The 24,261-nt window shown below is 47.2% G+C and overlaps 1 protein-coding gene across 4 annotated transcripts in view; it reads right to left on the bottom strand.

The window, feature by feature from the left end:
• Window positions 1–2,915: 2,915 nt before the first annotated feature.
• Window positions 2,916–24,261, bottom strand: part of LRRC9 (leucine rich repeat containing 9) — a 74,061-nt gene continuing 52,715 nt past the window's right edge. For 2 of the 4 annotated variants that reach the window (XM_083730997.1, XM_083730995.1), the window contains 10 exons: window positions 24,009–24,139; window positions 22,074–22,182; window positions 20,609–20,748; window positions 17,896–18,032; window positions 16,637–16,854; window positions 15,010–15,078; window positions 14,235–14,360; window positions 6,934–7,117; window positions 4,634–4,816; window positions 2,916–3,119 (listed from right to left, as the gene is read on the bottom strand). In XM_083730997.1, the coding sequence (XP_083587123.1) occupies window positions 4,662–4,816; window positions 6,934–7,117; window positions 14,235–14,360; window positions 15,010–15,078; window positions 16,637–16,854; window positions 17,896–18,032; window positions 20,609–20,748; window positions 22,074–22,182; window positions 24,009–24,139 (1,269 nt within the window). In that variant the 3' untranslated portion in view covers window positions 2,916–3,119; window positions 4,634–4,661. The remainder of the gene's footprint in view (window positions 3,120–4,633; window positions 4,817–6,933; window positions 7,118–14,234; window positions 14,361–15,009; window positions 15,079–16,636; window positions 16,855–17,895; window positions 18,033–20,608; window positions 20,749–22,073; window positions 22,183–24,008; window positions 24,140–24,261) is intronic. The other 2 variants (XM_083730994.1, XM_083730996.1) reach the window with 1 other exon arrangement.

Below are 24,261 nucleotides of genomic sequence, written 5' to 3'. Positions count from 1 at the left end.
AATACAGAGGTAGGGACTTGCGGGGAAGAATTGTGCCAGTGGCATAGTTGTTTAACCCGCAGCTGTCGATTCTTTTCCCGCAGATGTACCCACCCCCCTCTACTCGACTTCTGATTTCAGAGTCCAGGAGAGAATTAAGTCAACATGGGATATCCTCCACCTCCCTGCCAATTCCCTTCAGCAGTTATCTGGTATCTCTGAACTAAGGTTGGGGACCACATCTTCTCCTTGTGGACAGCATCATGTTCCACTCTGAAGGCACTTTGGTATGACTTGTTTATTGAACGTTCATCCCGAATGGTTACCAGGGAGGGTAGAGAATATGGGCTACTTGAAGAGGATTCTGATTTCTGTGCTGCTGCAGAGTGGTGCATGTTCTAGTTATCTCCCGCTTGGACTACTGCAATGCGCTCTACGTGGGGCTACCTCTGAAGGTGATTTGGAAACTGAAGAGCCTAGGACTTGCCGATCAGAAGGTCGGCGGTTCGAATCCCCAAGACAGGGTGAGCTCCCGTTGCTCGGTCCCTGCTCCTGCCAACCTAGCAGTTCAAAAGCACGTCAAAGTGCAAGCAGATAAATAGGTACCGCTCTGGCGGGAAGTTAAATGGCATTTCTGTGCGCTGCTCTAGTTCGCCAGAAGCAGCTTAGTCATGCTGGCCACATGACCCAGAAGCTGTACGCCGGCTCCCTTGGCCAGTAAAGCGAGATGAGCACCGCAACCCCAGAGTCGTCCGCAACTGGACCCAACTGTCAGGGGTCCCTTTACCTTTTTATTAAATAACAAACATTTCAGCCACAGTGAGGAGAGGTCTGGTAAATGCCACCCCCAGGGATCCTTGGCTGGATCGCAAACACTCCAGCAGCTGTCTCGGGTATGGCTGCACACAGCTTGAACATTTCCTGATGCACCAAGTCAGCTTGGCTGGTTGGTTTGCTCCCTCAAGGATGCTCTACTGATGCTTCCTTTTAAAAGAGCACCTCAACACTCAGCACCTATAGTCTCATGAGGGCCAGCAGCTCCAAAGAACCCAACGCAACCTCTAGCCCATCAGCAGTTGGGTAGTGCAGGGAAAGGCAACCATTGCTCTCTTCTCCTGATATCACTGGACCAAAATTCCCATCATCCCTGACCATTGGGCCATGCTGGCTTGGGCTGATGTGAGATGGAGTCTATAATCTGGAGGGCTGTAGGTTCCCTACCCCAAAGACAGAGGTTAATGGCCACAAAATGGGGCTCTTCAACCTGCCCCCCTATTTCAGATGGCCATCCACATTCCATACACTCTCCTATGATGTGCCAGTGCCACTTCCAACGTGGCAACCCCAAAATTTGCCAGCTTCTATGGTTCCACTGTGTTGCCATGCTGTGCCCCCCTTGTGAAGACTACCACACCTGATTCCCCCCCGCCAAAATACATATATGCAAGGAACACCTTTCTTCAGTTCCACAGGAAGAGCACTTCTTGTTTTTCTTTTGCAGAATGCCAGAGGGTTTAAAGAGCTTGGGGGAAGTAATGCTGGGAGCTCAGTTGGCAGAGCGTGACACTCTTAATCTGAGTTGTGGGTTTGAGCCCCACATTGGGCAAATGATTCCTGCATTGCTTGGGGTTGGACTTAGAAGGCAGTCCTGTTTAGGGAAGCTTTTAATGTCTGATGTTTTATCGCTTTTTTATTATTATTTTCATTAATTCTGTTGGGAGCCGTTCAGAGTGTCTGGGGAAACCCAGCCAAATGGGTAGGATATAAAGAAATTTATTATTATTATTATTATTATTATTATTATTATTATTATTAAACCCTTGGGGTCCCTTCCAACTCTATAATCACCAACTCACATTTTCTGCTCTCCGATTATATTATTTTCATTCATCACTTGTTACAAGGACAGTCTCCCACATGAATTCCATATCCTGAGCCGACGTATTTTGGGAATGGATGTCAACTTCAATTTATTCCTTGCTATTATCTTTTCTCCAAAGCTGCCCCTGCCAACAATGCTTCCATCAGAAAACCCTTATGCGACCGCAACAGTTACATCTTGTACTCAACCCCAAGTCTAATTAAAACGGAACAACACCATAAGGTCAGGTTAAGGGGACGAATGCTAGTACGGCTATCCATCCGCAATCCGTCAACAGTTGTGTATTAAATCTGGAATAAACATGGGCTCCCATGGAGCCTCATCTTTTCCACTGATAGCTAAGGCACACCCCTGATTTGCAGTACAACAGTGCTGAGGCTAAAACTACACGCTGTGTGGTTGTTTTCATAAAGGTATAAATTCCAAATCAGCCTGGGCAGAGGAGTGAAAGTGTCAGAGGAGCTGTTAAATCTATTTTCCTTCCTGTTGTTTGCCCGTCTCCTCAAGGTGTTTCTCTGGGGAGCGAAAATATAGGGGAGAAAACATAGTTTCCAGTAGGGGGAAGCGTGATGCAGAGGTAGCGCTCACCTGACCTCCTGACCTCCTGACCTGCTGCTTATCGGGACGGAGAAGGGTCAAGCACCAGGTAGGTTGGCTCGGTGCAAACACACCAGCAGGAGCACAGGATTAGCTCTGCTGCTCTATCTGCATCACACTGACTTTCCTGCGAATTCTCTATCTCTGGGTAAGCAGCAACGATGCAGCTGGTTATTTTCTGACACAGGTGGAAGAGGGAGAGGGAGGCGCTTTTGAGCAGACAAATGAAAGAAAGGGAGAGGGTTAAGCAGCCCCTCTCCCTGCCATTCTTCCAGCTGTTAATGCCCCCCCCCCCGAAGGCTGCTTTGCATTCTGGTTGTTGTTGGTTTTTTACGGACAGAACTGATTGCACTACCAATAGTCACATGTTAACTGGAGCCTAAGAGTCCCATTTGGTCCTGAGTATCCTACTCAGTCCTGGATCTGGAAAAAAAAAATCAGGCATGCTTCATCAACCTTAAGAAACTTAAATCAGTTCATTCATTTCAGTCTCTGATCGAAGATATAAAATGTGAAATTATGGAACAAATTCTCCTGGGGTGTAACTCAAATTGGGAAAGCAAACATCTGGATGCAAATGTAAATCATTGTCAAAACTAGCGTTCGTTCTTCTTGCAGCTATTTACAATTTGTTCGATCCGAAAGTGCAACTGCGCCGTTTCTGAAAGGAAAAGAAAGGAAGTCAAATGAGAAGGGTTATGTTAATTCAAAACAGGGATGCTACAGGAGTTTCTGTGACACAGGTGATGAACAGGTGATTTTATTTATTTATTTGGTACACACTATTTGGTACATCTTGTGTAACTGAAGGCAGTGTGTACAAGGCTCTGACCAGGCCCACCTAAACCTCTTTAGCTTATGGAAGATGGTTATATTATGTACCCTCCAATAAAAATAGGCAAATCTGTCTTTTTTTGGATTCCCTGTGTTTCTCATTTTCCTAACCTTAAACTCTGTTTTTCACATTTCTATAACAATCAGTGATTTAAAATGAAATCCTCATGAAAATTCACCAGCATTTTAGTGCAAACTTCTAATAATCACATTTTGGTATGCAGTTTTGTCTAATCTGCACATATAATATACAGAGCAATTACCCCTCATATATATTTTACACACTGGTTGCTTGGAGAACTCCCATCACAAAATCTGGAGAAATGCAAATTTCAAGGGATAGCTGTTTGAGTTCACATATTGATTTGAGATAAATTAGATAATTTATCATTAAAACTCAAACAAAACTACATTTCTTCCCCATCACGAATCACAGACTATGTCCCAAGTTTCCAGAACTTATTGCCTACAAGATCATTCTTGCCATCTACCCATTCAATTTTTATTCTCCCATCTAAGCAACACAGCTTAACAACAACAACAAAAATCAACAATGCCAAGGGCCGAATTAACTAAGAATTAACTTCATTCCTATCCCATTTCAGACAAGAACTGTTTTCTAATACACCATGCATGGAGGGAAAAAGGTGGAACCCAGAGCCACTTTTAGCATCTTGTATCAATGATCCGAGTGCAAAAATATGGAATTGACACAGTGCCAGATCAATTTGGTGGTTAGAGTGCCAGACCGATCCAGTTTCAAATCGGCACTTAGCCATGGAGTTCATTGGGGCAACCTTTGGCTAGTTGGTAAACCTCACAGGGTTGTTGTGAGCCTAAAAGAGGAGGAAAAGAACCACACATATGACACTAAGCCCTTAGAGTAGGGCTTGACTGCAGCCCCCATCACCCCGACCATTGACCAGGCCGACTGGGGTTGATGGGAGTGATGTCCATTTAGCCCCCCACCCCATAAAATATTTGAGGGAGCTGGCCCCCCTCAAAGTTGATGGGCATTGCCATTCAGACGGTGTGCATGTGATTGTGGTCCTGTGATTATATGGACTGTGGGATACCTGTCGTCCCCCATATTTTATTCAGGTTGGCACCCCTGGCCACACGTTAGGCAACCTTAACTTAGGAGGACAGATGGGATAAAACCACTAAAACCCAGGCAAAAAATGGAGAGCTATCATTGGCTCTTTAGAAGTCTTCTTCCCCTGTTGCTACGTGTATTCTGTGTTTGGTCCTTTGTTTTCAGCCAGAGGAGTGACATACGGGAGTCTGCAAAGTGTAGTTCACACTAAGAGAAAGAGGAAGACAATGTGATCAGTCGCATACCTGCACGATCCTTGCTGGTGTGGCAGGTTTACGTGGTTCGAGAGGGGCCACTCTGTGGTGCCCCGTGGGCTGGAAGGTTGGCCGAGGCAGCTCTGACTTGCCTGATGGCGACCTCCGCATGGATGCTCCGAGGGTTACACACGCCCGGTGTGGCGTTCTTGGATTTCTTACCTGAAAGTGGAACTGTAAAATCGGCACTTTTCAAAGTTAGGGTCGCCATTGTTTTACACCAGAGGTCAGCAACCTAAGGCCCATGGGCTGGAAGCAGCCCATGAGGGTCATTTAACTGGCCCAGGAGCTGCCCCTGAACCAAGCCGCCAGCTTGGCGAGTCCATGCGCGCTGTGCTTAACCGGTGTGGCACGGCAGGGTGCAGGGACTCGCTTCCACAGCTCCAGAAATCGCTTCTGCGCATGCCCAGACATTGGAAATCACTTCTGCGCATGCCCAGATGCCAGAAATAGCATCTGCGCATGTCCACGGCACCGGAAATCACTTCTGTGCATGCCCAGATGCCAGAAATTGCATCTGCGAATGTCCACGGCGCCGGAAATCACTTCTGTGCATGCCCAGATGCCAGAAATTGCATCTGCACATGTCCGCGGTGCCGGAAATCACTTCTGTGCATGCCCAGATGCCAGAAATTGCATCTGCACATGCCCATGGTGCTGGAAATCACTTCTGTGCATGCCCAGATGCCAGAAATAGCATCTGCACATGTCCACGGCACCGGAAATCACTTCTGCGCATGCCCAGATGCCAGAAATTGCATCTGCACATGTCCGCGGTGCTGGAAATCACTTCTGCGCATGCCCAGACACCAGAAATAGCACCTGCGCATGTCCGCAGCGCCGGAAATCACTTCTGCACATGCCCAGATGCCAGAAATCGCATCTGCACATGTCCGTGGCGCCGGAAATCACTTCTGCGCATGCCCAGACGCCAGAAATTGCATCTGCGCGTGTCCGCAGTGCTGGAAATCACTTCTGTGCATGCCCAGACGCCAGAAATTGCATCTGCACATGTCCGCAGCGCTGGAAATCACTTCTGTGCATGCCCAGATGCCAGAAATCGCAACTGCGGATGTCCGCGGTGCTGGAAATCACTTCTGTGCATGCCCAGACACCAGAAATAGCATCTGCGCATGTCCACAGTGCCGGAAACCACTTCTGTTGGCGTCTGGGCATGCACAGAAGCGATTTCTGGTGCCGCGGACATGCGCAGACGCGATTTCCAGCATCGCGCTGCACCGGCCCGGCCCACGGAGGATCTCTGCAGCAGTGATCCAGCCTATGCCTGGTTAGCCTTGTCGACCCCTGTTTTACACCAAGCGAGAGGAGTCAAGTTTCTGAAAGGGAAAACAAGGCTGCAGGCAGCTAACTGAACCAGGCTGCTTCTTTGGGTGATTGTGCCTTTAGATAATGTTTGGCTCGGGACAGGTCCCTGGCGCAGGACCTCAACCTGACCTCGACATTGCAAGGCATCGTTAAAACTGCAGAACTCCCTCCCACAGGAGGCTGGGAGGGCCCCCAACTGGGATGGCTTTAAAAGGGGATTAGACAAATTTATGGTAAGGTAAATGTAAATGACCCCTGGACGGTTAAGTCCAGCCAAAGGCGGCTATGGGGTTGCGGCGCTCATCTCGCTTTCAGGCCGAGGGAGCCAGTGTTTGTCCACAGACAGCTTTCCGGGTCATGTGGCCAGCAGAACACCGTGATGGATACCAGAGCACACAGAAACACCGTTTACCTTCCTGCTGGAGTGGTACCTATTTATCTACTTGCACTGATATGCTTTCAAACTGCTAGGTTGGCAGGAGCTGGGACAGAGCAATGGGAGCTCACCGCGTCGTGGGGATTCGAACCGCCGACTTCCAATCAGCAAGCCCAAGAGGCTCAGTGGTTTAGACCACAGCGCCACCCATGTCCCTACAAATTCATGCAGGAGAGGGCTATCGCTGGCCCTGATGGCTTTGCTCTGCCTCCACAGTTGGAGGCAGCAATGCTTCTGAATGCCAAACCGCAGGGAGAATTTTTCTTGTGCTCTAATCCTGCTTGAAGGATTCTGGTTATCTAGTGTGAAAACAGGATGCTGGACTAGGTGGTCCATGGGCCTGATCCAGCAATGCTCTTTTCATGTTCTTAAGTTCATCTAGACTCCCCTTGACATTTCTGGGGGTGCTTATGTATTGGACCAGAGAACTTTTAGGGGACCCTGTTGCGCCATCTTCAACCAACCAAGTGGAAGACGTGAGACTCAACCCAGAGAAAAACAAAGAACATCATGGCCCATTTATGCTCACCTTTGATGGACTCGCTCCCAACCAGCTCATCCACAGAATGAGGGACGATGAAGTCGCCCCCATATAAATAGTTGATACCCGCGTTCAGGTTCACGTTGGCTATCTTCAGGGGACAAGGCTTGGGGAAAGTAGTCTGCAGGACGGGGAATCCACAGTCTATTGGAGAGTTGGTAAGAGGAAAGACCTACAAGGTGAGACATCAGGGGCATTAGTAAGTCTCGTCTCTCAGGCTCGGAAATGCCGCAAAGAAACAGGGAACAGGGAAAGTTACTTACCCCAACTACTATGGTCATGTGGGCCCCCCAAAAAGTTAATTGTTCTACCCGGACACTGAGGTCCAGCGCTGAGGGCCTTTTGGTGGTTCCCTCGCTGCGAGAAGCCAAGTTACAGGCAACCAGGCAGAGGGCCTTCTCGGTAGTGGCACCCGCCCTGTGGAACGCCCTCCCAGCAGATGTCAAAGAGAAGACATCTGAGGGCAGCTCTGTTTAGGGAAGCTTTTAATGTTTGATGAATTACTGTATTTTAATATTTTGTTGGAAGCCACCCAGAGTGGCTGCGGAAGCCCAGCCAGATGGGCAGGGTATAAATTATTATCCTCCTCCTCCTCCTCCTCCTCCTCCTCCTCCTCCTCCTCCTCCTCCTCCTCCTCCCCTGGGCTAAAAAGGGTTCCTCAGTCCTGCTCTTATTTCAAAGCAGGACACATTTCCATTTGCCATAGAAAAATATTCTACTATGTGCAAGACTGCCTTACAATTCAGAAGTTTCCTTCCAGTGTCCAGTCTGAGGCTGTGACAATTTTATTTCTGCTGGTTAGCGCACTCACCCATTTCCCCCAAGCTCTCAGTCCAAAGAGATCTGCCTTGACTTCATTTCCCACCCTTTCACAATTCAATACAGTACAGCCTGCAAAACTATAATCCCCATCAGGCTTTGCTCCTCTCCTCTCTCACAAGATTCCACCGCCAAGGGTCAAGGGCTACACGTTTGCCTCAGTGCCCTCTGTAATTTTTTTTTTTAAAATGCACTTCCCGGCATGTTTCTGCCTTTCCCTGTTGGATTTTCCTGCACTGCAAAGTTCAGTGGATTATGTTGGCTTTGCTTTAGCACGAGCTGAACCCTAACTTAGTCATGCTCATTAATGTTAGTGGGTCTACTCTTGAGTAAAACAAGGTTACACTGCCACCCCCCAAGTTTCCGCCACACTCTGCCTTTTTGTGAAATATCACAGGCTGGAGTTAAATGTCACACTATGACGAACATCCCACTTGCGCAAGCATTTTGGCTTGTCAGACGGAACAATTCCCCCTCTTCCCGCACTGTGTGCTGTTTTGCAGGCTCCCCCAGTGTTAACGGAGAAATCTGAGGGCTCCCTTGGACAAAAAACAAGGACACCAGCCAGGAATACCAGAGCAAAACAGCAGCCAGTAGGCTTGGTCTTTACTGAAGACTGTCATGACAGGACTCCCACCTGCCACCAGGTGAAACAGGATGGAAGCCCTGAACAAAAGGAGACCCCAACTTTTATTAGCTACTAATCCCCCAAGCTACACCCCTAGAACTACATCACAACTACATCATGGCTGCATCATTGACACATCACAAAAAGAAGGGGTTGAGGGAGGAGTTGTGGTGGTAAAATGAGTGTCTTGTCACCTGGCCGGTTCCACCTTTCCTCCTCCCCATGAGTACTTTCCAGAGGACAAAGGGGAGTTTGCAGTATCCTGCCCCCAGAGGGAAGAGCTGATCATTGTCCTTTGTCTCAGTCCGTGCTGAATCCACTCCCATATGCAAGTTCTTTGTGACCTTGATGGTCTTCTGTCTGGGACCATAACGGTTGGCATGCCAACTGGGTAGGGCTCCTGAGGACGTCTTGGAATGCTCAAGGGATTATGGCTGCCCTGTATCAAACCTTCCCCCTTTGATAGTCCTTTCTTCATGGAGCAAAATAAAAGTGGAACGGTGTAGATCCGATGTACGGTTGATTTTCTACAAATTTATTACAGAGACATCGCGTATGTTGTGTGTGAGTGTGTTTGTGTGTGTCGGGTTTGTACAAACTAAATGATTGGGGTTTTTTTCCTTTGGTGGGGGAGGAAGGCGGACGAGGCCCCATTGTGCAAATGGAAGTTCTTATGCTGGGCTTTTGCTGATGGGCCTCTTAAAGTGAATCCCACCTTTAGACTGTGACCAAAAGACCAATGAATTTTAAAATACCGTATTTTTCGCTCTATAAGACACACCAGACCACAAGACACACCTAATTTCAGGAGGAAGAAAACAAGAAAAAAAATATTCTGAATCTCAGAAGCCAGAAGAGCAAGAGGGATCGCTGCGCAGTGAAAGCAGCAATCCCTCTTGCTGTTCTGGCTTCTGGGATAGCTGTGCAGCCTGCATTCGCTCCATAAGATGCGCACACACATTTCCCCTTACTTTTTAGGAGGGAAAAAGTGAGTCTTATAGAGCAAAAAATATGGTAGTTAAACCTAGTTGAAATATAAACCCTAAAAAAACCTGGTGCATCCCCCTCCCCAAGGTGAGCTCCCCCCAGGATCGCATAAAATTGGTTTGCAAATGAGCTGAGCTATATTTCCCCCAAGGAGGAAGCAGATTGGCCCATTTCTAAACGTCCTCCGCTAATATTTTCTGGGTGCAGCCTCTGCAAGTGGCAAAGCAAAGAGATGAATGGGATCCTTCTGAGCAGGAGGGGCCCTGTTGCATGCAGCTTGGTGCTGCCTCCCCAGTCCTCCGCAGCTGTTTCCCTGCTAAGGGAAGCAACGGTGAGCCACAATTTTTTTTCATGCTCCCCCTTTCCACTGAGCCAAGCATGACTGGGCACCTACATGTTGCTTCTGGGCCCGAGCCCAAGAAACTACAGATGCATCCCTTTCTGAAACTGCCGCCAGTTTACGTCGATTGTGTTTAACACCAGTGCTTCCTTATCCGCCTTTGGCTGCAGGGTTTAAAATTCGTTTCCACTCTTGCCGATACCGTTTTTATGTGCTTCTTAATATTCCTAATCGGCCTCTGTCCAGTATACCTGAAGGAGCATCTCCACCCCCATCATTCAGCCTGGACACTGAGGTCCAGCTCTGAGGGCCTTCTGGCGGTTCCCTCACTGCGAGAAGCTAAGTTACAGGGAACCAGGCAGAGGGCCTTCTCGGTGGTGGCGCCTGCCCTGTGGAACGCCCTCTCACCAGATGTCAAAGAGAACAACAACTACCAGACTTTTAGAAGACATCTGAAGGCAGCCCTCTTTAGGGAAGCTTTTAATGTTTGATGTATTACAGTATTTTAATATATTTTTTGGAATCCGCCCAGAGTGGCTGGGGAAGCCCAGCCAGATGGGCGGGGTATAAATAAATTATTATTATTATTATTATTATTATTATTATTATTATTATTATTATTATTCCACACAGAAGCACGGCCTGCACATGACTCATAGAGGTAGGGCTGAAGGCGCCACAGAATCAGGAGTGGGGGGGACGACCCCCCATCTACAGAACCTTGGTTCCAGGAGCAGTTGATGGGACTGGGATTCAGTCACACCTTGGTTCGCTAACGGCTTAGTTGTCGAACAAATCGGCTCCCGGACGCCGCAAACCCGGAAGTAAGTGCTTCGGTTTGCGAACGTTTTTCAGAAGCCAAACGTCTGTTTCAGCTGTCAGCATTGTTTCTGGGGCCAATCAGAAGCCGTTGGATTTTGAATGGACTTCGTTCTGGACTTCCGGAACGGATTGAGTTCGAGAACCAAGGTACCACTAAACCTGCTAGGACTTCAACCCAAAGCTTGAATTGGATATGCACTTGGCAGTATCCTGCAGGCAAGCAAAGCTTGCAGGAGGTGGAGCAAAAGACCGATATTCTTCCGCGTGACGTCACCATGTCCTGCCCGTTTTACCAGCCCATCTTTGCTTCTCTAAGGGATGCCATAAACTAGGGGTGTCTCCAACTTATAAAGGAGTTGGGCAGGCCTAGGAAATGCATTCGTTAGGGAAAGATGGCAATCAAGGCCTGCCATACCATTGGATGGGCGGGGTATAAATAATAAATTATTATTATTATTGATTCAGGGGATTTTGGGAACAATCTATACATTATTTGGCTCATCATTATAGCATTTTTACCCTCATGTAGGGGTTGGGATGGGGGCTAATGTTTTGGTTTTCCGCTTCCATTCCCAAAATGCTTCCGGAGCACCTTGGGAGAAAACAAGGCGCTAATTAAGATGCTTTCTCCCGTGCGAAATTCCCTGTGACATTTAACACCAAAAACGTACTTTTCAAAGAGAAACGACAGAAGATCTTGCTTCTCAACTTTCTAACAAGCACTTAGGAAAGAGCAGCTTTGATGTTGCGAAGGAAACCGAGAAATCGTTTGTTGTTCCACTTCGGTGGCCTAATGAGATAATGCCTCAGTTCTGTTCTAGCTAACGAGGCAGAGCATCTTCACTGAAGCTTTCTGAAAAACCCAGAAATCTCTCTCTCCTAAGAGAGGCGAGGCCTTAGCACTCTTTCGGCAGCTGCACTAATACGGCCATGTTTTTTATTTTTAAGTGATGTCCAACGTATGAAAAGCATAGGTCAGTTTGGAAATAAAGGCATTTACAACGTGCTGCAATCCGCTTCACAGCACTTAGAAGCCTTGTATACAAAGCACCACATCTTCAAGCAGCAAAACACACACACACACACCAGTGTTCATTTTTGCAAGGCAACCCGCTGAGATCTTGGCTCTACAAAGAGGCAGGCGTCGCTTCTGATACTGTAAACATGGCAAAGACGTCGCCTAATGTGTTTTTCGGACTGGGGCTTGGGGCATCATAAACTGAGCGAGTTTTCACGCAGAGTAGAGCAGCCTTCACCAACCCGAAGCCCTCCAGATGTTCTGGACTACAACTCCCATCAGCTGCAGCCAGATTTGGGAGTCGTGGTTAAAAACATTGAGAGCACCAGGTTGACGAAAGCTGGGCAAGAGACTGCGGGTGGAAACTCCTAAATTACACCCCTAAATTTTAAAAGGATACCAATAGTGTTGTAGTCAAATTAAATGTAAAGGTAAAGGTACCCCTGACCATTAGGTTCAGTCGTGGCCGACTCTGGGGCAATGGATACAAACTACAAGAAAGAAGATTCCACCTAAACATTAGGAAGAACTTCCTGACAGTAAGAGCTGTTCGACAGTGGAATTTGCTGCCAAGGAGTGTGGTGGAGTCTCCTTCTTTGGAGGTCTTTAAGCAGAGGCTTGACAACCATATGTCAGGAGTGCTCTGATGGTGTTTCCTGCTTGGCAGGGGGTTGGACTCGATGGCCCTTGTAGTCTCTTCCAACTCTATGATTCTATGATTCTGGGGTTGCGGCGCTCATCTCGCTTTACTGGCCAAGGGAGCCGGCGTACAACTTCTGGGTCATGTGGCCGGCATGACTAAGCCACTTCTGGCGAACCAGAGCAGTGCACGGAAATGCCGTTTACCTTCCCGTTGGAGCGGTACCTATTTATCTACTTGCACTTTGACGTGTTTTCGAACTGCTAGGTTGGCAGGAGCAGGGACCGAGCAATGGGAGCGCACCCCGTGGAAGGGATTTGAACCGCCGACCTTCTGATTGGCAAGTCCTAGGCTCTGTGGTTTAACCCACAAATTACGTATGCACAAACATGTATTGCAGAATGGTACTCCTCCTACAAAGGAATGCTAGAATCACAGAATTGTGGAGTTGGAAAGGACCCCAAAGCGTATCTGGTCCAATCCTGCGCAATGAAAGAAGAGGGGTGTAAGACCATTAAGCTCAGAGTCTAAAATAAGGATGGGAGCCTGTGGTCTTGCAGGTGTCAATGGGCTCCTACCAACCCCCAGCCAGCATGGTCAATGCACGGGGGTAACATGATGGGGGTTGTAGCTCAGAGCATCACTGGTCTGAAATGAACTGCTTGCATATATACAACTTCTTGTGTACACACACATGTACACACACCCATAGAAGCTCTGGAAGCTCGTTGCAGCATACTCAGGGACTGACAGTGTAATTATACTTGCATGCACTTCCTGACGCACATATTGGAATCACAACATCTTAAAAATCTGGTGTGGTCTTGTTTATGTTGCACAAGCGTACAAACCTCCCGCAGGCAAGTGTGAGGATTTGACCTTACACTGAAAGCGGCAAGGAGAAGCTTGTACTGCAAATCGTTCAGTCTTACCTCTCAAGGCCTCACTCGATCGATCGCATAAACCAGTCCGCCATTCTCCTTCATCCCTCCTCTGCCATCCTCCTTCATCCTCCTTCTTCTGAACCCCGTCCTTTGCCCAGCCACTTTCAATCCATCCTCCCAAAATCTCTGCCAGAAGTCACTTCTTGGCTGTACCCATCTATATGTCAAGTAAGGTTGATGCATGGAAGTGAGAGCTGGACCATAAAGAAGGCTGATTGCCCAAGAACTGATGCTTTTGAATTATGGTGCTGGAGGAGACTCTTGAGAGTCCCGTGGACTGCAAGAAGAACCAACCTCTCCATTCTGAAATCAGCCCTGAGGGCTCACTGGAAGGACAGATCCTGAAGCTGAGGCTCCAATACTTTGGCCACCTCAGGAGAAGAGAAGACTCCCTGGAAAAGACCCTGATGCTGGGAAAGATGGAGGGCACAAGGAGAAGGGGACGACAGAAGATGAGATGGTTGGACAGTGTTCTCGAAGCTACAAACATGAGTCTGACCAAACTGCGGGAGGCAGTGGAAGACAGGAGTGCCTGGCGTGCTCTGGTCCATGGGGTCACGAAGAGTTGGACACAACTAAACAACAACAAGGTTGGTGGGGACTAATTTGACTGTCCCCCGATATTGAGGGTGGCAGTGGGGATGGTTCACCCAGAATAAAAAGTGAATTGCAAGCATACATTCAATGTCGTTTGGTGCTGCAAGAAGGTGGTTTTTTAAAAAGAAATAAAGAGAGGAATGAACTGACTCTGCAAGCCCCGTCAGAAAGTGTTATTTTGGTTCTTTGGGTGCACAAGGATTCTCGTTTCAGGACCCGGGGGGTGGGTGGTGTTTGCCATTTTGGGACTTGACAGTAGCTCAAGGTAGCTGTGCCACTGTGTGGAACTAAAGAGCCCTCGTTACTGAACTGTCATTGATACCAGCACCCAAACATGGCTGCCCCTGAATGCGACTCAAAAACAGGCTGGATTTTTAAAGAGGAAAAGAAGACACCAAAGGCAATTTCTGAGCTGACAGAATCACACCTGCCTCAGTCCTCCCCAAAACGGTAAGAGGCCTAAGCAGATCTTAATTATAATAATTGTGCTTTACTTGCTGTTCTAGCAAATGGACTTCAGCCCTTGCCCTCTCTTCTGGAGTGACTGTTACTCCATCCAGCACCTGAAGGTTAGGTAAGTGGAATACGAGGAGCGGGCGGTGGCAAATCTTGCGGGACACCTGGGATGTGGAGAGGAAAGAAGACAGTGGTGAAACCCAGGTGTTAAATCAAGTGCATTTTGCTCACATCCCTTCCAGAGGTTCAGGTTTAGGCCCTACAGTTAGCTAACAGATGTAACATAACACAGCGAAGGCAGATGTAACACAACACAGATGCAGCATACTTAACGGTAAGCACCCATGGAGGGAAATCTTGCTTCTAAACTTGCCATATGCACATGCAAATGTCCATGGATCTGCTTTCAACCTCGTCCCTCCCATTGTGCTTTCTAAAAGGCATCATTTTAGAAGAGGCACATATACAATTTAATGACTACTGTCTTGCACTCAAAACATTTCCAGGCTTTCTCATGGATATATTTACTGTCAAATGGTATATGACCTGTTTGGGGATACCAAAACACACACAAAAAAACACTGTACTTAACATCACGAAAATGAGTTCTGAATATTCCAGAATGAGATCATAGAATCACAGAACTGTAGCGCTGGTGTCATCTAGTCCAACCTCCTGCAATGCAGGTATCACAACTAAAGCATGTCAGGCCTCTTTGCGAGCACATCAGTCTTAAGGCAGCATCCTGCAAAGCACTTACTAACTAGGTTGTGCATAATTAAGGAGACGAAGGTAAACCTCAGCTTTACTCACCGGATTTCCATATATCGAGAGCTCTTTAATGCATGGAAGACAATCGAGCTTTTCAAGTTCTGACAACTCCTGTCGCAAGATTAAAAAAGGTTGTATTCAAAAGCCATTGAAAGCTTTCCTGAGGAATGCAAGCACTGACAGTCTTATGCAGGAATCTTCATACAGCTTTGCTATGGAGTCCTTCAGGGATCACTTTGGGCAGGAATGGGGAGCCTGTGACCCTCCAACTACTGGAGGACTGCAACTGCCATCAGCCCTAGCCAGCCTGGGGAATGGCCAGGGATGATGGGAGTAGTGGTCCAAAATCTGGAGGGCTACAGATTTCCCAGTCGTATTCTAGTCTATTCAAATCACGACCCCTAATTCCCAGTTGACCATTTGTTGGCTCAATTGTTTCTTGACTGATCTCCCGCTTGGACTACTGTAATGCGCTCTACATGGGGCTACCTTTGAAGGTGACCCGGAAACTACAACTAATCCAGAATGCGGCAGCCAGACTGGTGACTGGGAGCGGCCTCCAAGACCATATAACAACGGTCTTGAAAGACCTACACTGGCTCCCAGTACGTTTCTGAGCACGATTCAAAGTGTTGGTGCTGACCTTTAAAGCCCTAAATGACCTCGGTCCAGTATATCTGAAGGAGCGTCTCCACCCTGGACACTGAGGTCCAGCGCCAAGGGCCTTCTGGCGTTTCCCTCACTGAGAGAAGCCAAGTTACAGGGAACCAGGCAGAGGGTCTTCTCGGTAGTGGCACCCTCCCTGTGGAACGCCCTCCCACCAAATGTCAAAGAGAACAACAACTACCAGACTTTTAGAAGACATCTGAAGGCAGCCCTCTTTAGGGAAGCTTTTAATGTTTGATGTATTACTGTATTTTAATATTTTTTTGGAAGCCGCCCAGAGTGGCTGGGGAAGCCCAGCCAGATGGGCGGGGTATAAATAATAAATTATTATTATTATTATTATTATTATTATTATTATTATTATTATTATTATTATTATCATCCTAAGAGATAGCGGTACAAGATCCATTGCAATTAGGGATGGGGCAGAAATTTATTCCAGTCCCCATTCTAAGGCAAGCCTACTTAATTCACCCTTCCCAAAACAGTGTGTCAATTGAAATTACAACCATCCTTTCAAATCTGCACCTCTCCAGATTTTTGCAGTTCTCCAGCCAAGTGTACCAAATAAAATGCATATACCAAGGTAAAGCATGCAATCAAATGCTCACATAACACAGAAGCATGCATTGCATTAGGGAGAATTCATTTGCAAAAAAAGGTGTGTTCTAGCCAAAGCTGGATACAAATATGGGATCATTAGGAGGAATTTGCTGATGAAGCTTCAAGAGGGTTTTTTTAAAACAAGAATTTGCAAACTGATGCAGAAATTAAAGAACTGCACTTTGGAAAAATGAGAAATGGAGAGAAACCAAAATGGATAGATTTTCTCTTTCCTAACAGCAAACAACAAGCTGAGTGCAGAATTCAGCACTGGAACCTTTGGCATCCAGCCTTCCCCAGTTAGTGCCCCCCAGCTGTTCTGGACTGCAGCTCCTACACATCTGGAGGGCACCAGGTTGGGGAAGGCTTGCTCCGCTCTCTCCCACCAGATCCACTGTACCTGAATTCTATTGAGGCCAAGGAAAAGCTTCTGCAACTTCACCAAGCAATGCAAATTGTTCAGTTCTCTCAGGCGGTTCTCCTCCAGGTGAAGCGCCACCAGGGAGCTCTGCTTGGCAAACGAATTCTCGTGGATTGCTTTGAGTCGGTTATGATCCAGCACCAATTCCTGTAGAAGCTGCAGGCCATCAAGCCCCTCGATCTGGCTGATCTCGTTGCCTGCAATGGAAAGAGGAAAGGATGTGGGGTGTAGCAAAAGCAGTCAAGTACAACACTTCCTGTTTGCCCAGAGCGGACACACAGGGGGATGTTACTCCAGCCAGGAGGACTTCCTCTCACACCTAGTCTGGAGCATCCTCCCCCTGCATGTGACCAGGTAGATGGCCGTGACCCTGTGAGACCCTGTAAAAAGGGACAGTCACGCAGCCATCCTCCTCTTGCTCTGTTGACTTCTTCAACTCCTGATGCTGTTCTCTTGATGTATTTTGCTGTCTGCTGGCTCTCAGCCAGCAGCACATGTGCTCATATTCCTACATGGGATGAACCCACTCTCTTTCCTGTAACTACAAACTAAAGCCTGCCTTCAGGGAATCTACTGTGACCTGAATATAAGTAAACTTCTTGTTATATTTTTAAAGAAGACTGTTGTGTCCTTGTTCTTTTGAGGAGGGAACAAAGGGGATTTACCAGGATCAAAACCAATCTGGACAAGCCAGATTGGATTGCTTAAGTTAAAATTTACCTACGAAAAAGGACTTTGTATTTTTATTTTTATTTAGTTTTTTATTGTAATGTATTATGAAAAGTCTTAATGAAACCTTATAAAATACAACAGACACAGAAACACACATACACACAGTGCTATTTTTCTGGAAAAAAGAGGTGCCGGAACTCACTACGAATCCTTGGTCTCTTATATTGGCAATGGCGCCTACCTGAGAGGTGCTGGAACTGAGTTCTGGTGAGTTGTGGCTGGAAAAAAGCCCTGTATATATAAACACACACACACACACACACACACAACCCCACAGATCAACTGGTCTACCTCTGGCCTTGTTTAGAATTCTGCAGTGGCTTCTGGGAAGCGAATGGGTAACATTTAGTTGGGGACTATATATACTACAAGCTGAGTCTGCAACCAAATGTTGCTGTGCTCCAACTCCAACCTTCTTACAGACCTCTCTTCCATCTCCCCACCCCCCAAAAAAGGTATCGTGTGAACACGTGATAATGACTGTTTATACTACTGTTGTTACTTACCCTGTAGGAACAGAAACTTCAGGTTTTTTAGCCTGCTAATCTGCAGCGAGGCCAAACTGGCAATCCCGTTGTAGCCCAGATGGAGAACTTCTAAGCTCTCCATGATCGGAGGCAAGCTTTCATTGGCTCCCATGTCCCTGAAACAACAAGGGGACCACGTCAGGGGACAGAGCTCAGCTGCCAACGGCCAAGAAAGAAATTGATGTACAGTTTTCCCCCACCCCAATGCACAGAGTTTTGCTAGAGCTTTGAAGCAGGGCTGGGCGAGGACACCCCGCTGCTGTTAAAACAGCGGTGCTGGAACCCCCACCATGGACTTCAGGCACTAACATGGAAATCCACTCTTCACCCAGCAAAATGCCTGACAGGAGGAAAAGTGGAACAGCTGGAAACCGCTGTTTGCTTCTATTTAGTAAAAGTTTCATGATGACCCCTTGGCAACAGCCCTTTGCTGCCAGGGTAAAGTGGAGCAAGAGACCAGAATGCAATACTTCTGCCACTCTGCACAGGAAAAGTCAGGGATCGGCCAAATGGAGGTTACTTCTGAGGTTTCGGCGCACTTCCTTTTTATGGGTCTGGCATGCCAGGTTATCCTGCCAACCTAGCACTTCGAAAGCACATCAAAGTGCAAGTAGATAAATAGGTACCACTCTGGCGGGAAGGTAAACGGCATTTCCGTGCGCCGCTCTGGTTTGCCAGAAGCGGCTTAGTCATGCTGGCCACAGGACCCGGAAGCTGTATGTCGGCTCCCTTGGCCAATATAGCAAGATGAGCGCCGCAACCCCAGAGTCAGCCACAACTGGACCTTATGGTCAGGGGTCCCTTTACCGTTACCTATGCCAGGTTAAGTTAACTGAGGTCTAGCACCGAGGGCCTTCTGGTGGTTCCCTCACTGCGAGAAGCCAAGTTACAGGGAACCAGGCAGAGGGCCTTCTCGGTGGTGGCACCTGCCCTGTGGAACGCCCTCCCACCAGATGTCAAAGAGAACAACAACTACCAGACTTTTAGAAGACATCTGAAGGCAGCCCTGTTTAGGGAAGCTTTTAATGTTTAATAGGTTATTGTATTTTAGTGTTTTGTTGGAAGCCGCCCAGAGTGGCTGGGGAAACCCAGCCAGATGGGCAGAGTAAAATTAATAATTTATTTATTATTATTATTATTATTATTATTATTATTATTATTATTATTATTACACAGCAGCGCACCCAGGGGAGTGTTCCTGGGTGCATTATCAGCAGGAAGCTACAGCCATTCCTGGCCCCTTGACAGGCCAACCTGGAGAATGCACATTTGTGTGCAAACTCACCGGTCATATTCCTACATCACATTTTTAGATGTTACAAAAGTTGGGTGCCAACCCTGCTCTCTGCCAAGTGGTGGCAAGAGACTATGAGGTTCCAGGCACTCACCCAGGGTTTTTGTTCCTTTGGGGAAATGAAGATGTAGCAGGGACTATCATAGCTTTAAGAAATATGGGTTATTCACCCATTTACATCTTCAGTCTGCATGGAAGGAGTCGAAATCACGCCCCTTAAGAGGTGCCACCGAAAGCGGCTGCCTCATCCGGCCTCACGGGCAGACTGTCTGTGCTCTAAAGCACAAAGAGCAAACACTTCCGATGGCCATCGCTATGAGAATACTCATACACAGAAGAGGCCTGAGATGATTACTGAAAGCAGGCTGAAAGGGAGGACTTAATTGCCTTAAGAAGGAAAGTCGTACTGATACCCCGCGAATCAGACAGTGGAATTAAGCAGTTTTTAATTAACTAAAGGGTTCAAGGACTTAATACCCCGACTGATAAGCCTGATTAAGGTCTTTCGGAGATATCAGACCTGCAAAACCCATGCATATCTTTTGCCAGATGTTTCTGAGAAAAGCACAAAAGCCTCACTGTACACCTGGACCAAACTGACCGAGGAGGAGGCTGGACAAAGCAGTCTGATTTTCATAGATTAAGCAGATATAAGGGGCTCACGCGTCTGGAACAAAAGGCCGAGATGCAAGAGAGATTCCATTTGTTTTCTCTTCATGCCTCTGCCAGGAACTTGTCCACAGTATCTCAAGGCCTTCGTTTACCAGTCTGGGTCGTTCACACACCAGTTCCACTCCTCTGCACCCCCATCAGAATGTGCCCCAGAAAAGGCTCCAAATGGAGCTGTTGACTAGGGGGACCAGGGTGTAAGACTTGGGAAGCAGGCAGCCCCCCACTGCAAATGCGTAGAACTGGTTCTCCCTCCAGAAACCAACCTCCCGAAGGGGATGTAACAGCTAAAAATTGGCCGCTGTTTCTTTAATGCTAAAAGAACTAAGTCAGCATGAGTCAGCGGCCTACAATGACTCATGCAACCTTTCACCAAATTGTACCTGTATATATAGAGTGGTCAATGTTAGTGTTTGGTATGGGTTGGTTGGATGGTAGAAAGCTGGTTGCATTTGGTGTTTGTAAAAGCTGTTGGTCATGGTTGGAGGAGAAGACTTTTTAAGAATAAAAGCAGCAATACTCTGCAAGAATACTCTTTCTCAAAGACTCTTTTGTGCCAACTAAGGTCTGAGGACTAGGCAAAGGAGTAAAAAGGAGGTCAGAACCTTTTCTTTTTCAAACAGGGGAAGCACCATCCATCTGGGTTTCACAAAGCAACAGTGCTTCTAGATCAGCGTCAAAACACCCATCCATCTTCAGCAGCTCCTACTGGACTTATCTACAACATACCTGTTGCCTTTGGAAGATCCTTGCTGTCCGTAGCCGCTGGATGTCACTTTCTGGTACAGCAGCTGCCTGTTGGTTAAGTGATTTGAAACCTTCTGCCTGGGAAGGATCGACTCGATGTGATTGTAGTTGAGGCAGAGGACCTGCATAAAAAAAGGAAGTCAGAGGATATCAGGTGAATTCAGTTTGGCCATGTAAAAAGGACCCATAATTAACCCTCAGCATTGGGTTGGACCAGATGATCCCTGGCATCTCGTCCAACTCTATAATCTTCTATGATTCTATGACCTAGGATGGGGCAAGTAGCGTAAACAGGGAATAAAGACAGGGAATAAAGACAGATCCACAGTTCTGACCTGCTTAGTCCTGGGATGTCGTGGACTGGTTAGATGCAGAAGAATGGTGAGAGTGACCAGCTGGGGAAACCCCAAGGGAAGAAGGCTCAGAACAAGGGGAGTGGTGGTGGGACAACGATGAGGGGGCAGAGGGAGAAGGTCTCCCAGAACCAGAAGAGGCAGGAAAAGGGCGGAGAAGAGACATGCAGGCACAGTCTCCAATTGCTTGGGGGAAATCATGGAGTGGAGGGGACTTGGTAAAGGTAAAGGACTCCTGGACGGTTAAGTCCAGTTGAATTTGACTATAGGGTGTGGTCCTCATCTCCACTTTCAGGCCGAGGGAGCTGGCATTTGTCCACAGACAGAAGCCAGAGGACACAGAAATGCCGTTTATCTTTCTGCCGCAGTGGTACCTATTTATCTATTCACACTGGTATGCTCTTGAACTGCTAGATTGGCAGGAGCTTGGACAATGCAACGGGAGCTCACTCTGTTGCATGGATTCGAACTGCTGACCTTCCGATCAGCAAGCTCAAGAGGCTCAGTGTTTTAGACCACAGTGCCACCCGCATCCCTACAGAGGGTAGCTGTGAGGAGGTGGGAACCTTCAGTCTCAAGAGCTGCTTAATTAAGCCTGACACTCCTATGCCGATCACGTTTTGGCTAATAAAGAGTTAACTTGCACAGTGTGATTTACTGCTGCCTCACTCCTGACAGCAGCATTTTGAGCAGGGGTGGGAAACCTGTGGCCCTCTGTATCCAGCTCCCATCATCACTGACCATTGGTCCAGGCTGGCTGGAGCTGATGGGAATCCAAGAATGTTTGCAGGGCTGCAGGTTCCCCATCCCTTCTCTAGAACTTATGAGGCTGCTACCCCTGGCTGCTACTATCCTTGACATTGCAAAGCAATGTATGAACTTCACAGCATTCACCCTTATAATAATCTGTGGAGGAGGAGAGAACGAAGACTGAGACGCAGGCCTGAAAACTGGGGCATAGTTGTAGTAAATGGTAATATTTTTTTTTTAAGTAAGTCTGAAATAGCCCTCGCACACCCACACCAGGGCCATCTATATCTGCACTCTATTCCCTGCGAATGAGAGGGGAAGAATAGGAAGCATAGATGACTCACCTTGATGTTAGGGAGGTAGACCAGACCACTGAAAGAGGTGAGGTTGTTGTTCTGCAAATTCACGCTGGTGATGTTCTTAAACTGGTCTGCTGGCACAAGATCCACCATTCTGAGTCAGACAAAGGAAAGAAAGAAAGAAGACATTTAGAGAGGGCGGATGGTAAATAAAACTTGATGCTGTTTCCCGCCCTGAGGCATGCTCTAAGGAAGCACCAACAGAGCTTTTCTTTCCCTTTTCAAAGCAAACGGAAAACATTTTGGGAATTATAGGGACAGAACTACTTAAATCGTACAGAAATTTATTTATGTGTGCTACTACAGCAGCAAGAATGTTACTTGCCCCAAAATGGAAAGAAACAGAAGTCCCAACAAAGGAAAAATGGATACAAAAACTTATGGAATATGCAGAAATGGTGAAACTTACCGAAGAATAAGAAATCAAGATAACAAACTTTTTATAAAAGAATGGAAATGGTTTATTGAATATTTACAGATAAACTGCAAACAGATAAAAATTATTATAATAACCTGCAGTTATAGCAAGGTAAAGGTAAAGGTACCCCTGCCCGTACGGGCCAGTCGTGACCGACTCTAGGGTTGCGCGCTCATCTCGCTCAAGAGGCCGGGAGCCGGCGGCGTCCGAAGACACTTCCGGGTCACGTGGCCAGCGTGACGAAGCTGCACTGGCGAGCCAGCACCGGTGCTGCACACGGAAACGCCGTTTACCTTCCCGCTATAAAGCGGTACCTATTTATCTACTTGCACTTAGGGGTGCTTTCGAACTACTAAGTGGGCAGGAGCTGGGCCTGAACGACGGGAGCTCACCCCGCTGTAGGGATTCGAACCTCTGACCTTACGATCGGCAAGTCCTAGGCACTGAGGTTTTACCCACAGCGCCACCCGCGTCCAGTTATAGCAAGAGTATATATTTAAAGTAGATAAACAAGTGAGCAAATTAAATGAATTTGGATATGCAGAAGATATATATATATATATAAATAACTTTAAGTAACCGCAAAAAGAGGGGGAAGGAAGCCAAGTTTTGAAATGTTAAAATGACTGTAAAATTAAGGAAATGTATAAACCTGAATAGTATAAATAAAAATTAAAAGAGAGAGACAGAGAAAGAAAACATTGGTCTAGGAACATAGGAAGCCTCCTTACTCCAGGGCAGACCAATTGGTCCAGCTAGATCCATATTGTCTTCTCTGACCGGCAGCAGCAGCAGCAGCCACTCTCCAGAATCTCAGACAGAGGCTTTGTCTTCTACTCATTATCTATTTAACTGGAGATGGTGGCGATGGAACCTGGTACCTTCTGTGTGCAAAGGCTGTGCTCTGCCATAGAGCTACACTCCCTCTCCAGGCATGCAAGCAGTGGCGTAGCAAGGTCAGGTGGTACCCGGTCCAAAAAATTTCTTGTCACCCTCCCCGACATTGAATTATTATTTTTTTTTAAATTGCCTGCAAAAATGGTTTGACTTTATTTCATTTTTGTTGAGTTGTTGAGCTTTTTTTTGCGGAGATCGCATGCCTTGCGACGAGGAGTCTACCTGCCACCCTACAGGGCAGTCTACCCACCTTGCTCCGCCCCTGCGTGCAAGTCCAGCTTAGACCAATTCCAACCACTGCATGTTTCATACACACACACAAATCAAGGCACCAGCCCTTTCATTAAAAGCAGCCACTTCCCCAAAGCCTGCTGGAATAAGGAGGTCTTCTTTACATACCAGTGGAAGGACAGCAAGGAGGGAGCCAGGCTGGCTTCTATGGGAACTTCCCATCTCTAGCCAGGCATGGTGGGAGCTGTGCTTTTTAAAGGGATTCAGGGACAATCAGTGGTAAGCGCCGATGTGCGGTTTTAGGAACTCTGCTGACAATCAGAGCTGGGTAGCTGCCCACAGTCCTTGTCACTCGTGTTAAAAATATTTCTGACCTGATCATAGAGGCTGTCCAATTTAATTCTTGCATTTTGCTGAAGTTGGAATGGCCCAGTCTTTCCGCAACCATATCCGCATTAAGTTTGCCCCCAAATAAATCTTTAGCGTTTTCAGTTTCAGCTGCTTCCTGCATTGAGGACATTAATTTGTTTATTTTTAACTGAGAGCCGAAATGAAAGTTAGAAGATTGAAGCTGGATGTTGGAAGATTGAGGACAGAGAGAAGAAGAAAGAGAGCCAGTGTGGTGTA

This window comes from Podarcis gaigeae (assembly GCF_964106915.1).
Source record: "Podarcis gaigeae genome assembly, chromosome: 1".
NCBI classification, from domain to species: domain Eukaryota; kingdom Metazoa; phylum Chordata; class Lepidosauria; order Squamata; family Lacertidae; genus Podarcis; species Podarcis gaigeae.
Note: the sequence above shows the minus strand (reverse complement) of the source record. Positions and strands in the feature narration are given on the sequence as shown.